The 15,978-nt window shown below is 34.9% G+C and overlaps 1 protein-coding gene across 11 annotated transcripts in view; it reads right to left on the bottom strand.

The window, feature by feature from the left end:
* The window catches only part of LOC110112802 (DNA-binding protein SMUBP-2), a 46,856-nt gene extending 32,798 nt beyond the window's left edge, over positions 1-14,058 (bottom strand). For 10 of the 11 annotated variants that reach the window (XR_003701611.1, XM_028697266.1, XM_028697271.1 and 7 more), the window contains exons 1-8: positions 13,886-14,058; positions 12,979-13,083; positions 12,819-12,887; positions 7,173-7,262; positions 5,945-6,034; positions 5,745-5,828; positions 4,793-4,951; positions 915-1,102 (exon numbers count right to left, since the gene is read on the bottom strand). Coding sequence is in view for 10 of the 11 variants with exons in the window: in XM_028697266.1 (XP_028553099.1) it covers positions 915-1,102; positions 4,793-4,951; positions 5,745-5,828; positions 5,945-6,034; positions 7,173-7,262; positions 12,819-12,887; positions 12,979-13,083; positions 13,886-13,984 (884 nt within the window). In the remaining variant the exon portion in view is untranslated. The remainder of the gene's footprint in view (positions 1-914; positions 1,103-4,792; positions 4,952-5,744; positions 5,829-5,944; positions 6,035-7,172; positions 7,263-12,818; positions 12,888-12,978; positions 13,084-13,885) is intronic. The other variant, XM_020845138.2, reaches the window with a different exon arrangement.
* Between the last annotated feature and the right edge of the window lie 1,920 nt (positions 14,059-15,978).

Below are 15,978 nucleotides of genomic sequence, written 5' to 3'. Positions count from 1 at the left end.
TCTTTAAGAAGGTTTTAAATAGTTATGTGTGATGAACAATATTACATACTTTTATATGGTGATGTTTAGTGGCTCTTTTATGCTTATTGATGATGTTTATGTAAAAACTCTTAAAGTCTTTGTTGAAATTATTTATGTTTTATATGCTCTTCCGTACGACTTCTGTTCCCGCCCCGATATTATCGGGCTAGCCGGGCCGGGTCGTGACAGAGCTAAATTAGATGGAAATTATTCTGACTAAAGTTAATGGGATCTTTATCCCTGTAGCTAACTAAGAAAAAGTAAGCCGCAGCACACAGGATTAGGTCAATCTTTATGATGCTCAAGCATAGGCAAGGGGCAACGAATGCAAGCGCATAACTACAGACACATAATAAATAGTAGCTCAAAATTATGCAGTAATATGTTATGCACACAACATAAAGCTTTTTTTTTATTTCATCAGAAGGTATTTATTAAATTTAAAAAGCTTAAGGATTAAGAAAATCAACAAATTTATATTGGCCTTCATTTATTCAAAGAATTTGGATTCAAGCATACGATTAAATATCATAGAGCCAATAAACGAACATGAACCAAACTACTGATTTAAGAAAAATGAACTGACTATCTAAGTGATTCAAAAAACCATCGGTGTCAGAACAATCAAAATACTATATTAACAAAACAAAAACTGTATAGATTTATGTAATTTCCCAAATGTAAATACATGATATGAAAACACAAGCATGTCCTCCAATTGAAGGGCAATTTATGCAGCAATGCTACAAAGATATAATATATATGAAGGCACGAAAAGGAGTCAAAAAGGGCAATCCAACAAATAATACCTAGCACAAAAACATAGATGAAAATAAAGCTGGACAAGCATATTAAATCATGAGCTGTACTTCAGTAAATTGAAGTTGTAGTACCTGTATGGAAAAAGTCGCTCAACAATGTTGTCAACAGCAATATTAGAAGCAGCACATGCAAGGATCTTGGAACCACGTTTAATTTCTTGCAGTATTATCTCCACAATAGTGGTTGTTTTACCGGTTCCAGGAGGTCCGTGAAGCAAAAAAACATTACCAGAAGAGAGGGCTTTGGAGATAGCATCTCTCTGCACTAATGTGGAGTAGTTTAGTGCACGTATAGAAATCAAAGTTTTGAAAAACAAGTGCACAAAGATAACCAGTAAACCTTAAAGAAACTGAAATGCTCATTTGAAGTATTTTACTGGATAGCATAATTCATTAAACTAAGCAACCATCAAAACAGCAATAGTGATCTCAACGCAATACTTCCATGCAACCACAAAAAAATTAAATGAGTTTGATCCATGGCACATTACTACTGGCCACACTCAATATAGTAGCACAGTCAAACAAGCACATACAGGCAAACTCATGTGAACAAATAAGTAGGTAGATACAAATCTTTCGGCCATACTTTGTAATTATCATATGAAGCATTCCGAGAATCATTACGATTTTGCATTTGTACTCAACAAAATGCACACAACTTTAAGCAGAAGATATAAAAGAACATCTAGTAATTCTTCATCTCCTAAATATATTAACAAGAAAAATGGGTAAAGTTTCTAATCACAATTCCATCATGTAGTATTGGCATCCCACTGTTCAGAGAAAGATTCCAGTCTCCTATAAAGAAGCTCACAACAGCCAGGATGAAAATTGGTCAAACAAAACAAGCTAGAGTTGATAAGGGAGGATACACAGCTGATTTCTGCCATCATATACTCACCTTACTCAAATTCAATCCCAATGCTCTATTCAACCACTCCTCTCCTAAGAAGCAGGTATTTCGGGCAATGAGAATTTGGTACAGGCTGGAGTTGAACATTAATGGTTTACAAAAAAAATTTGGTAGAAATCTATCCATTAAGACAACCAGAAGCGATGCGATAGTGGTTATTTGGGCAATTAATTTTGTTATGAAAATGGAAGCTTACATACATGAGCAAAAGCACCTGTAGGAATAGCGTCAACTCTTGGTGTTCAGAATGGTTTGGCTCCGCATGCACCAGAATTGTTTACTAGGAAGTTTGGAGGGTAGGCATGTTCTGCAGGTGTGAAAATAAGAGTGCATATAGAAAGTTCTATAAGAGCAAACGCAGATACTTCTCTCAATTTTTATAAGAAAGGAGTAAGAAATGTTTACCAGTAACTTCCAAAAAAAATTTGTTAAAACCAAATCTCCAACAAACTATAATTTCACAAAAAAACATCTGCTATCAGGAATAAATATTTCTTATATATATTATTGACTAAATACTTTGCCTCTTTACATATCAAAATGAAGGATATAAGGAAATAAGGAGGAGAATAACCTCAACTATCAGGATATAATATAACTATAAAAAAAAAACACACATCTTACTAGTCTAATGCTTTCTTATCCTTAACCTTCAAATCTAGTAATTCTCTATGATAACACAGCCACTCAAGCTGGAGCATGTTTAGGAAGATCCCCACCTAATACCAGATCGATCATATGATCAATAACTTGATAAGGAAGCATCTCTTAGTCAGCTTTAGAGGAATCTCTTGCACAAATCCCTCCAACACAAGCACCATGGCATTTGAAACAACAGCATTCGCACCAGGCTTCACTACCATCAGGGTATTAGGATAACAAGAATCATCTATTCCCATTTCTTAATCTATCCTCACTAGCAATCCCAACGGCCATTTTGGCTGCAACAACATCCTTTTTTTTTGGATTTTAGCAACACACTGCAAGCAAAAAAGCAAATATTTCACTAATTTGGATCAAAATTTCATTCAAATAAGGCATCCATGCGAATTTTTCCTCTTCGAAGAAATTGATGCCTAGAATTATATCAAAATCATCCAAAGGCAGCATTGTTGTATAGACCTTCCCTATGAAAGCACCCACACAAATCTGCATATCGTAGGACAAACCAACAATAGAGTGCGCCTTCAAATTCAAAGATTTCACCTTACTGGCAATTTTGTCATTCTAAAGAAAAACTGTCCGCCAATCTTTTGGCCACAAATACACGGGTAGCATTAATTTCCAGCATAGTAGCAACATTCATATTGTTTATAGTAGGGGTGTCAAAACGGGTCTTCGGGTCGGGTTCCGGTCCAACCCGAACTTGACCCGCTATCAAATGACCTGACCTGAATCCAATCTAGTTATGGAAATGGGTCAGGAATCCGAACAAGAACCCGACCTAAATTGGGTTCGGGTCAACCCGAATTGACCCACCAACTCGGATGTGTACATGGGATATATTGCATATGATGAGTCTCCTACCCCGTAAATATTTGCACTTTGCCGCATACCATCTACTCTTGCTTATAAGGAGCTTGTATATTTTTTTAGCATTTGATTATTGCTGATCGTAGGAGTGTTATAACGTTCATTGCATGTTGAATCATTTTTGCTCGCAAGGGAGAGATGTATTTGCTTGCATGAAAGACTCATAGGTGAGTTAAACTCACTACGACCCTCCTATTCATGTTTGCTAGTGACTCGTTGAATTCATAGCATATGAATTTCAATAACCCATAAGAGATCAATGTGTCCATAAGTAGATTGTAATTGACCATCGGGTTGATTGTGTTAATTGTTGCTTCACATACATTAGCCGCCCACTTGCCACATTCACTTGTGTGCTAATGTCCTTGTGCTTATAAGAGACCGGTATAATAGCTCTTATTTATTTCCATTATAAACCTTTTAGAGAAGTATATAAAATTACACTTTGTACATAATCAAACAATAAAATTAAAAGCTGTTTATTCTACTTTTCCACATATTCAAAACCACAACAATAGAAGGTGAGCTGGTCCAGTTGTCCGCCATCTCTTGAATCCTAAATATCCTTTTTTAAGCTATAGCAATTGGCCCCAGATTTTCCAGAGGATTATGACCGCCATTAGTCTTCTGATGAGAGTTCTCAACACCACGAGCAAGTCGATGGTGGCCATACCATATGGTACCAACTTATATATGCCACTAGAATAGCTAGTGAATGACGAATCTTAGCTTGTTTGAGTTCCAAAAATCTATCATGGTTATCTTATTATGCCATTTTGTTGATATTTTTCTTATTTGAGTATTCATTGACGCAAAAGGTCTTTAATTTTATCTCTTCAAAAGTCTCGGTATAAATCTGTTATCTTGACATTTGGAGAGTGATTTGATGAATGAATGGAAGGAATTCTCTCATAACGACTGATTTTCTTGCCCTACCGTTACCCCCCTCTCTCTACCCAAAAAAAAAATCCACAACACATTTTCCATCCCCAAAAAGAGCCAACAGCCAGCTAAGTGTTAGCCAACAAACTGCTTATCCAAAACGGAGTAGGACAGATTTGGATTAGGTCTTCAAGTTATTGTAGAACCTAAAACTCCTTGACAGGCACAATAAAACCAGCCCAACACGGTTTACAACCCAATTCAAATTAGTATTGAGAATATTGAATTTTGCAAAAGAAATTGCTCGGATAATCACCAGTTGCAGCATTTATTAGGTTTACCGGTGAGTGGTGGGTGGCTTTAGGCACTCAGCAGCATTTTGCAACTTAAACCCGCGATATCTTAAAGCATCTAGGTCATCAAAAATGGCACAGATTGATATTTAAGACTCAGTTTTGAAAATGTACTGCTCACATAGACGGTTATAAAAAAAAATAATGTTTTGTGAGTGTTTGTCATAAAAAATAACTTACAAATTGAGCTTTCTTGTAAATAAAGGGAAAAGTTATTAAGATCTGACAACAAGTACAGAAACAATATAACACAGAAGAAAGAGAACCTGGGAATGATCAAGAGTTTTGTTAAATGGAGAAAATTGCATAATCTTCTTTGTAGTAGTAGGTAGTTTCTCTCCAAACAAAACAGGAATCATTTCTACAGCTGGCCCCTTATGCTTACTGAGTTGAATTAAGGCATCCTTCATCCTGCGGTAGGTTACCTATAAATATAGCATAGAAATGTGCATATAAATGCATTCATCTTGCCATAGCTAGCATATATAAAAATTTGAATCAGATTTTTTGTATGTGCATAAAATGATGATTAGAAACAAAGTTGAGATTCAGTCTTCGTTTGGGACGACTTCTTACTGCTTTTTCAAGCAGCTTTTTAATACAAAATTTTTAATTGATATACTAAGAAGCTGTTTTACGAAGCAATAAAAAAGCCGTCCCAAACAAAGCCTCAATTGATTGAGAATATATCAAGCAGGTAGAGCCTTCGTCAGCATGTAGATATTGCCCATTGGAAAGACCATATTAAATAGCAAATTCATCAAGTTCAGGAATAAACCATCATGGTCCATGTACTCGTACCAGAAAGGCGCAACTAATATTTGAGAAAGATACACCTTTTCGAACTGAAGCCAAAAGGTGCACATGTTTTATTAAAATGACTTACAAAATTAACAAATAATACATTTAGACTGACCTTGTAAGGTGCACTAGGAAACTATAAGCCAGAGCTCCAATATTAAAAAATATAAAATTAATAAATATACATGAAAATAGTAAGGTAAACTATTCATAAATATGAGTAGAAATAAGTTAAATAAAATTAATTTGATTTAGGGTGATGTGAATGAGTAGCATTGCCTGAACCTTTTAGGCTACAAATAAAAAATACTGCCACCACAGGAGTACAGAAATTTACAACCACTGCAGGTAAACCAAAATGGACATAAAAGTTATTAAGACGCTAACAAACTATAAACAAGAGCATCGATAATGTACCTCATTAGCAACCTTCTCAAGACGCAAGGGGCTGTTCAACCCATCTTCAGGAATTTCATCGAAAGCAACAGTAATGGAAGAATCCTGTTTATTTCAATTTCACACCCTTAAGAGCATAAAGGATGCAATTCTTTATACCGTAGGGTTTGTAGAAATAATCATTTAAATCTAGCTGAATATTTAAAGAATAATAATAATACCTTTAAACGGTAAACTACACCCTGTCCAAGTGAAGAAGAACCTTGATCAGCTTTGTTTGGTTTCAGAACAACCACATCATGAGTGGAAAACTGCATGTAAAATTTAAGAAGCCAACGGAATTATATGAAGAATGCTAGAGAGGAATGCCATAACAAGACAGGATCCAGATCAATCCATCTGGAAAATATGAAAAGTAGATGCTTCACTTTAATCTCTTCAAAGTTAGCAAATGTAGAGGCCGTACAAAGCTAGCTTTAAAACTGTTAAATTTAGAGAATTCAAAAGGGAAAAAGCTTAATTTTATCATACAAAACTATCCCTTTTATAAATCTATAAAATATATCTTAATAAAGAAACAAATAACTACAGAATCATGCATAATTAGCTTTACATAATCCTTCCTAAATCAGCCACCCAAATATAGAAGGAGATCGGCATGATCTAGGTGAGCCACCCATGGATCCCCATGCTAGCCGTGGAATCAACGGCCAAGGGACAGCTGAGATTTAACAACGTAATCCAAATGAGCCTCCCACGAATCCCCATACTGGTCGTGGGATCAAGGGATGGTTGGGATTTTAATAGTCACCCTCAAGCTAGGGAATACAGCTATATCATTCCCAACTTGATAATTAGTCTCATAAAAGTAGCGTTATCAAGTCTCTTGGTGCACCATAGAGTCTCCATTTGATAAAATTTTGGGAGAAATTAGCTTCAAATATTGCATTATTAAAGGGTAGCAATGAAGACTATATTAAGCAGAGGAAAAATGAAGGTTGCATTGGTTATAGATAGGATAGCAACAACAAGGGAAGACCGGCAATAAAAGCACGGCAGTAGAAAAAAATTATTTTTAGGGTTGCGGCAAGCTTAGAGGACAATACGCAAGAGGAGGTTTTGTGCTGACTTATCACGCTTCTGCTCGGTCGACTTTTGACGTTGCGCACAAGAGGAGCCCTCCCGCTCGATCTCTCCTCGGTCTCGGACACATGAAGAAAGCAGAATGGCTAATATTCTTTAGAATTCCAGCAATGAAGGTCTGTGGAAGGAATAGTATTCCTCATAATTCTAACAATAAAGACTAATGGTGGGAACTTGTATTCCTCATAATTCCAGCAATGAAGGCTGGTGGTGAGAACCTATATTCCTCAGAATTTTGGCAATGAAGGCCGGTGGTAGAAACCTGTATTCCGTAGAATTCTAACAATGAAAGCTAGTGGTAGGAACCTGGAGAACCAAAAAACGCCAGCTCCTCCAGGGTAGGATAAAGTGCTTCAATCTCTCTGTAGCCTCACCCTCAATATCCACGATCGACTCCCTAGTTAGGGAAGTAGCGTACTTCATCATCTGCGTGCTCACGAACTCTTCGATCACCATAAGCACGCACTGGACCATCACAATGACCTACATTACCACAAAGAAAGCCATCTATTTCCCCACCGCACACATCGTCTGGGCAACTCCATGTATATGGATCGTTCCATCGGTGAACTTCGAATCCAACGAATCGACTTTAGTCCAAATCAAACCAACAAGGTTCTCAATGACGATTTCATCAGCAACAACGAAGAAGGCGAGAACGTAGGTTACGAAGAGACGTTCATCGGATTTAAGAGATTGATCCCAGTGGAGGAGATCTTGGGAGAGTTCGACTTCTTCTACTATACAGGAGGAGGCTTCGGCCTTATTGTACGTCTCCCAGATCTAAGGATAGCAAATCGAAGACATGTAGAAGCGGTCGGGATTTGGTGGGCTCTTCAAGTGGAGGATTTGATGGCGTGTACAGCAACTTTTCAACTACTCGTTCCTTGCTCGATTCGTAATAAGAAATGCTTGTAGAAATTAAGAGTTCTGTCGGTTGAATTTGAATTTCAGCGCTTTGCAAAATAGATTTGAGAAGAACATGGAAGAATAACCATAAATAAACTTTTTTTAATAGATAATAGTAGAAGAACAACACAAGATACAATGGATCTTCTATTGGAGAGGAAGATCCGACTCTCCCAAAACTCAAGACGCAGCTAGAGCCCAAACAAGAACTAAGAACCACAAATTTCAGCAAAAATAGAGATGAAAAACAAACCCTAGAAGTAATTACCCCTTAAACAAATATTAATTCACCCTAATTACACAATAGCCAACCCCCCCCCCCAAAAAAAAATGAAATTTCCATCCTAAATCCCCACTAAATTCCCCCATAATTGGGCTTGTAGCCCCCACCGGCTAGGCTAGGGCGGAACCCCTTGTTCCACCTCCTATAGACCCAAGTCAGCCCTGGTTGGACTGACTAGACCGGTACATGGACCAGTCTAACAATACTCCCCTCCCAAGGAATCACCTTTTCCTCAAGGTAAAAGGATGGTGTTTCACCCTCTCATATGGCTCCCAAGTAGCATCATAATCAGGTGGGCTATTGAACTTAATCAACAATTCCTTGGGTTCTCCCTCTCCCTAGCATACCCCATTAAGCTCCAGTGGTTTCAAAATCACCTCCAGATCCTCTGGCCGTGTCTCTGGTAATTCTGAACTAGCTGCATGATTCGCAACAACTTTCCTCAACTATGATACGTGGAACACTGGGTGTATGGAAGTGGTCAGGGTAACCTCAAGAGATAAGCCACTATTTTAATCCTCTCCAATACCTCATAAGGGCCAAAGCACCTCGGAGCTTGCTTCTCATTTAACAGGGGAAGAAAGCCATATAAATAGGCACCACCATATGACAAGACAAAAGACACAAATGCCCTTGGGCTTACAACATAACATTAAGGAAAAATTCACAAATGTCCTTATGTTCTAGTATTATGATATTATATATGTATTTGTCTATGTTTATGGCAAGAAAGACTCTCTTAGTTTGCAATCTTAAATTGTGTTTTTTTTTTTTTTTTTTTTTTTTTTTTTTTTTTTTTTTTTTTTTTTTTTTTTTTTTTTTGCATCAATTTGATATCAGAGCTTTAGATTGTAGGTCATGCCTTCCTTTCTTTCTAAACAAAATCAAAAAATAAAAAATTAAAAAAAAAAAAAATTGGAAAGCCAAAAACTCAATAGGCCGAAGTTCCACCTCAAGATGCAAAGGAGTCTACTGATAGTGAAAGTCAGTCTTCTATGCAGACGATCTCATCAAGAGATGAGAATTCTCCACTAAGGGAGAATTGATGCAATTAAGCTGTCCCTTGGATGCTATCTGGATGCTGGATGTGCGTTAACTACATGTATTAATTGTCTTTTTTCTTTCCTTTTTTCCCCTATAAATGGAGCTGTTTTGTGATAGTTTTTGGTAGGATATGTGATGATTTTTTGAAGGTAAACCTGCGGGTTTGTTCTAGCTTGCGAGCTAGCCTCCTTCCCCTTCCCCTCTACTATTTCATATGGGTCTTCTACCACTTTTTCTCTATTCATGGTTCTCGCCCCATCTGTATCTTTCTTCTCTTAATATATAAGTTGTAAGGTGTTGTGTTCTAATATTATGATATTATATATGTATTTGTCTATATTTATGGTAAGGAATACTCTCTTAGTTTGTAAATCTTAAATTGTGTGTGTTTTTTCTTGCATTATAATGGATCTCAAGATCATATCCTAATAGCTTTAACAACCACCTCTAATGCTCCTCGATCAGCATCCACTGCTCCAACAGAAACTTCAAGCTCCTCTGATCTGTCCTGACAATGAAATGCCGACCCAACAAGTATAATCGTTATTTCTAAATGAGTCAAATGACTAACATAATGGCCATCAACTCCCTCTCATAGACGGACTTCAACCTAACTCTGGTTGTCAACACTTAGCTGAAGTAAACTATAGATTTGTGATTCTGCATGAGCATAGCCCCCAACCTATATCCTGACGCATCAGTCTCAACTACAAAAATCTGACAGAAATTTGATAGGGCCAAAATAGGTATAGTGGTCATGGTTTTCTTCAACCCATTAGTCGTGACCTCCAAACACCAAACAGCCAAGGACAAATGGGCTAAGCCCAATAAAAGAAAAAACATTGCACCAATAAATGCCAAATAAAGGAAAAAAATTAAAACTTATGCCTATATCAATTAAATTGATGTGACATAAAATATTGCAAAGACACAAATCTTCCTTTCTTACAATATAGATAAATATAAACGCTAAGATTGCAAATTAAGACACACAACTTCAAATACAAAGACAACACAGCTTTCAACTTGTAAAAAACACAACCAACTTACTATTAATAAAGTTTAGAGAAGAATGTTACAATTGGAAGGGATACCGTGGATAGAAAAAAGAGATAGGAAACCGATACAAATTATAAGAGAGATGGAGGTAGAAGACAATAGCTCGCATGCTATTCCAAACCCGCATGTTTCATACTCCAAAAATTATCACATAACTCCTCCTAAAACAGCAGCAAACAACCCCTATAAATAGGAAAAAAAGTGCAAACAACCTACCACAAGTGTCACCCAAGCAACCAATCAAAATAGGGGAAAAATCCAAAGAACAAGGCACGGCCAGCCCAGGAACCGAGCAGCTAGGCATCCCAACAGACACCAAGGGAAAGGCACGGACAGCCCAGGAACCGAGCAGCCGGCAACCCAACAGCCAGTCCAGGAACCAAACAACCAAAGAAACCCATCAGTCGTGACCTCCAAACACCAAAAAGCCAAGGATAAATGGGCCAAGCCCAATAAAAGAAAAAACATACCACCAATAAATGTCCAATAAAAGAAAAAAATTGAAACTTTTGCCTATATCAACTATGGTATTGTATCCTCTCATAAATCTCCTATATTACCTAGTCAAACCTAGGAAGCCCCTCAGCTCTCTCAGATTCCTGGGTAGAGGCTATTTTCGCATTGCCTCAATCTTGACCTGATCCGCCACTACCCCTCCTGAGATATCACATGTCCTAAGTATTCCACACTGGCCTGTGCAAAGCAACATTTCTTCAAATTGACCCATAGCTAATGTTCTTGTCAAACTTCTAGGACCACCCTCAAGTGCTCCAAATGCTCATCCACTGACCTATTGTACACCAGTATGTCATCAAATAAAACTATTACAAATTTCTGGAGATATGGTCGAAACACCTTATTCATGAGAGGCTGGAAGATAGCAAGGGCATTGGTGAGGCCAAATGGCATCACAAAAAACTCAGTGTCCCTCATGTATCCTAAACGCAGTCTTCTGGACTTCCTCTTCTATCATCCAGATCTGATGGTACCCAAACTTACTTCCATGTCATCAAAGTGTATTTTCATGTTGTCTCTATTCACTTATTTTCATATGATCTTTACTTTAGCTTTAATATGAGAACAGTGCCTTTCCATAGGGTATTCTGGGCATAGTAATTGTATGATGAATGGAAGGTAAGAGCATGTGGGACCCACTACACTCAGGGTGCTTAATTACATGTACCAACAAACAGGCATGAGTTGCACACCCACAGGTTTTCGGAGCATTAATCTATTAGTACAGGACAGGATTTACAAATCTAAAATGTTAGAAAATTTTCCTTTGCCTTAGTTAAGCAATTGAAGCTTTAAGAATCAGCTGGCCGAGCTGCTTGAATATGTAACACTGTTAAATTTCATGTGTGAGCCCTTCCTTGAAAGGGAAAATATGAATTGGATTGTGATGTCGGGTATAATGAATGCCAACAAATCTTTGGATTACATTCAAAGCCTTCACAGTAGCGCTGTCATTCAATGAATAACTCCTTTCTAATAGTGAAATCATTTTCTTCTCCTTGATAGCTGAAAGTTCAACTCGAACAAGAGAGGGATTGACCCCCACCCACGCCAGCCCAAAAACAAAAACAAAAATAAACGAACCATCCAGTAGAATTGTTACAAATAATAAAAAATAGGGAGAAAAAATTTTAGACAACAAGCAGCAAATTCTTATGCTGCAGATGTTGAATTCTTAAGACATCAAATTATAAATTTTTCAAGTCAATGAAATTAGGAAGCCAATCAAAGGATACAAGAAATATATATTTTAGTCACATCTAATCAATAATCAAATGTTAATATATGAGAACCTATTATAAAGAAACCAAACTCCTTATCCTTATTACAATCAAGCTAATCATAAAATTTCAAAAATAATATAAAAACTAGGCCATAATGAATAATAGACCAAGAAGGACTTGAAAACAGGTCTGGTTTAGCTCCTTTGTCACCTAATTTAGCTCTTGGGTTTGATATATGAGAGACTAAGCCTTTTCAAATTGATTATAGTATTGAATCACAGCTAGTCACCAACCCTTACAATATTAAAGTTTTATTGAATCTCATAGATTATTGAAAACAAATGTAGTAAGACTGATAATTATCTCTGAAACACAACATTCTCTCAATAATTAGTCGAATTTTACTTGAATCAAAATTGAAATTAGGGGTCTTCATTCAAGGATGAACCATGTGAATCTCAAAATCGACTCAATATGTCATTCACATAATTGTAAGTGTCAACACCTATACACATATACACATGCATGGATTCACAATTACATAACACATCAATAGTGTGTGTACGCATGTGCATTTGATGTATTTAATAATTTACATTTATAAATAAATTTTAAGAACTTTTAATAAATAATAATCTCGATTAGTGATTAAAATGTATATTAAAAAATTATTAAACTTTACTCGAATCAACTTGAAACTCAACTAGAGATTGATCCCTTTTAAATCCACTCAAACTTAAGTCAAAATTTAAATCTTTTTTTTCAAGTAATTTCAAGTTTAGGCCAACTCACTTGAAATCAACTTGATATTGCACCTAGCTACCATTCATGCAATATTGTATCTTTAACTACCGATTTACGTTTGATTAAAAAAAACAGTTTATAAGCAAGATCAACAAATCATATACTCATTACTACCTTGTGAGCAGGGAGAACATCACCCTTATTAGACTGAAATTCAAGAAGAGTCTTCCCCATTAATCCTGTCTGCAAAAACAATATTTCCCAATAACAAGTCAGATGAGATAGAAAAACATGCTATTGACTTGGAAAACCTTGTGCAAGCATATTCACAAACCTGAGCATCTGTACATTTAAGATTAAAAATTGAGGAGCCTCTTTTTTGAGAAGCATGCAAACTCCTCGTTGAAGATAGACCAAGAGATGCGGATATTTCAGCCTCCTTTACAAAAGAAATGGGATGTAAATCAGTTCTGCGGTAGTTTTATCGATCACAATATATGCTAAAGCTCAATATGTAAAATATGTTTGTTCCAGAATCTAAGATTTATGAGAGCAAATATCCTTAAATCAGTTAAATTGTATGAATGGTTGGACTTAACAAATCTTGGATTCAATCAATAACTAAGCGGGGTTTATAAAAACTGTATGATTTAAAGTTTCCAATGTTCCTTAGGGCAGCATTTAGGCTAATCTTGCTTAAATCCTTCCTAGAATAACATATCAAACAGCTCTAAGGTTTGCCAACTACTTAGAATCAGATTCATGAATTCACAGTTTAAAAAATGTATAAATATCTTTCCAAAACACACCAAACACTTTCTACTACAACACAAGAACATACCTGCAATTATATGAACAGGAATCCATAAATTATGCGCGCATTGTTTTCATACGCAAAAAAGTTAAATGCAAGAGTTAAGATGACAGTATTTGAGCAAAACAGATCATTGGTTCACATAAAGACATGGAAAGCAGAAATATTCAAACTTGAAATGCTTCTTCCTTCTATTCAGCGCATTCCACTAATTTTCTCCTTTTAGAATGACCTCTAATTTGTCCGATAGGTCATACTAGCCTTCGCATTTCTAAGACAAATTCAACGAAAATTTTTTGAGCTTCAATACTGACGCATCGCACAGGATAAGCTGCCCAACAACCCAACCTAAAACCCCTTTCATTTCATGATACAGACGAAACAATAATAGAAAAAATTAGCAGACAGAGAGGAAAAAAAATCAAACCTTCTCCATATCGATCAAAGGGATCATGGAAGAGATAAATTGCTCCACAGTGATCTTTTGAGATTTGCTGCGCGACATCTTCAGCCCTTCCAGTTCCATAGGTCTACAAAGTTCGATGTGCAGAATGGAATCCCGCCCCCGCGCAGTTCACACCAAATTATATAATACACGAATAGGAACGGTGTTGAAAAGTGAACATATATATTTATATTTATATTTATATTTATATATATAATTTAATAAGAACGTAATTACGTAATAAAAATATGGGGATTAACATACATGCCACATTATTTTATATTATTTATATATCTAATATCTAAAATTTTAATGATATATTTCTATCACTCATATATCAAATATATCACTCATATATTTTATTTCATACACTCATATTTATTCTATTGATGGTAGGCATGTAATATTAAAATTTTAAGGATTAGATATGGATTAGATATGTAAATAACATGAAATAAAGTGGCATGTATGTAAATCCCCTAAAAATAATTATTATGTTTGTATATTATAATCATCAAAAATAAACCTAGAAGTAAAAAAAAAAAAACTCACAATAAATTTAGACCTTATTTCAAACAGATTTTTATTGCTTTATTTTTCAAATCACAATCATAATTTTTAATTATATGATATTTTTCGTTGCTTTAAAAAAAACTCTATATTATGATATTTCCATTCACATCAATTTTTAAAAAATTATTTTCCCCGTAATAATTATATAAGCACTATTGTACTGTAGTCATTTCAAACAATCTCTTAATCAAAAAACCTATTTTTTTGTTGCAAAATTACTCATTTTATAACATTTACAATTATAAAATAAATAATTTAGATAGGAATTTTGTATTCATAAAAAAATTGCATCCACTATCTCATTTTATCTATTGAAAATATTATTTGTACACAAAAACATTATATTGATATAAAATAAAATTATATTGCCTATAAAATATATGATAAATGACCAATGATTTTTTTGGGTAAGTAATTTCAACATCATCATATCATAAATTATCATTAAATAATTAATATTTATTATCTTTTTTGCCGAATAATATGATTCTAATTTGATAATATTTGTTTTAACAAATATTGCATTATAATTCATGTATATACTTTTATTATATATAAACATAAAAAATAATAAAAATAATTTTGTGATGCATGAAAAAAATTTAAAGTAAATATAGCTAAAAAAATAAAACAAATTAAATCTATCTATCCTCCTTAAGACCTTAATTGAATTTTAGTGTATACAACATATTAAAGTATCTTCACTTTATATGCTTCAAAACATTAATTTGAACATTTTGTGCTTATTACCAAATTCTAATGCATACAAATATAGTATATCTTAATTAATTAAAACTTGGAAAAAATATTTATCCGATTATTATAAGAGAAAAAAAATATTTATTTTGATAAAATTAATGAATTATGCTTCATAAAAATAAGCTCATGGGGATAACACATGCGACTCTTTTTATTTCTCATCTCTTACCTTTTTCTTTTTTCTTTTTTTCTTTTTCTTTCTTTTTTCTTTGGTTGTGTGATATGAAAGCCCTCAACTTTAATAGAAAATTTTATGAGAAATTGGTGATACATGCAATATTTTATGGTGCCAAATATTTCCCATTAAAATAGAAACAAAATTAAGTGTTTTAAAGATGAGGACGTTCACGCAGATGAGTGAATTTACCCTTAGAGATGGAATGTGAAATAAGTATATATGTGAAAAAGTTAGAGTAGCTCCAGTGGCATATAAGATTAGAGAGAGTCGTCTTGACTGGTTTGGTCATATAAAGTGTTGGCCTTATGGTGTCCCCGTTATGAGAGTATGTGAAACCCCTTAAGAAAATGAAGCTAAACTCTTAAACATCAATGTGTTTCTTGGTGCAATGATTGAAATTTCATTAAGAATCTCCGTAGTTAAGCATGCTCATCTCAGAGCAATTATGGGATGGATGTCCTGCAATTAAAGTTACACCAACATGACATAAATGTGAGACTCTTACTTCAAAGCGGACAACATCTTGATAGTTAAGAGTTTGGGATATAATAAATGGTATTAAAGC

This window comes from Dendrobium catenatum, unplaced genomic scaffold, assembly GCF_001605985.2.
Source record: "Dendrobium catenatum unplaced genomic scaffold, ASM160598v2 fragScaff_scaffold_908, whole genome shotgun sequence".
Classification (NCBI taxonomy): domain Eukaryota; kingdom Viridiplantae; phylum Streptophyta; class Magnoliopsida; order Asparagales; family Orchidaceae; genus Dendrobium; species Dendrobium catenatum.
Note: the sequence above shows the minus strand (reverse complement) of the source record. Positions and strands in the feature narration are given on the sequence as shown.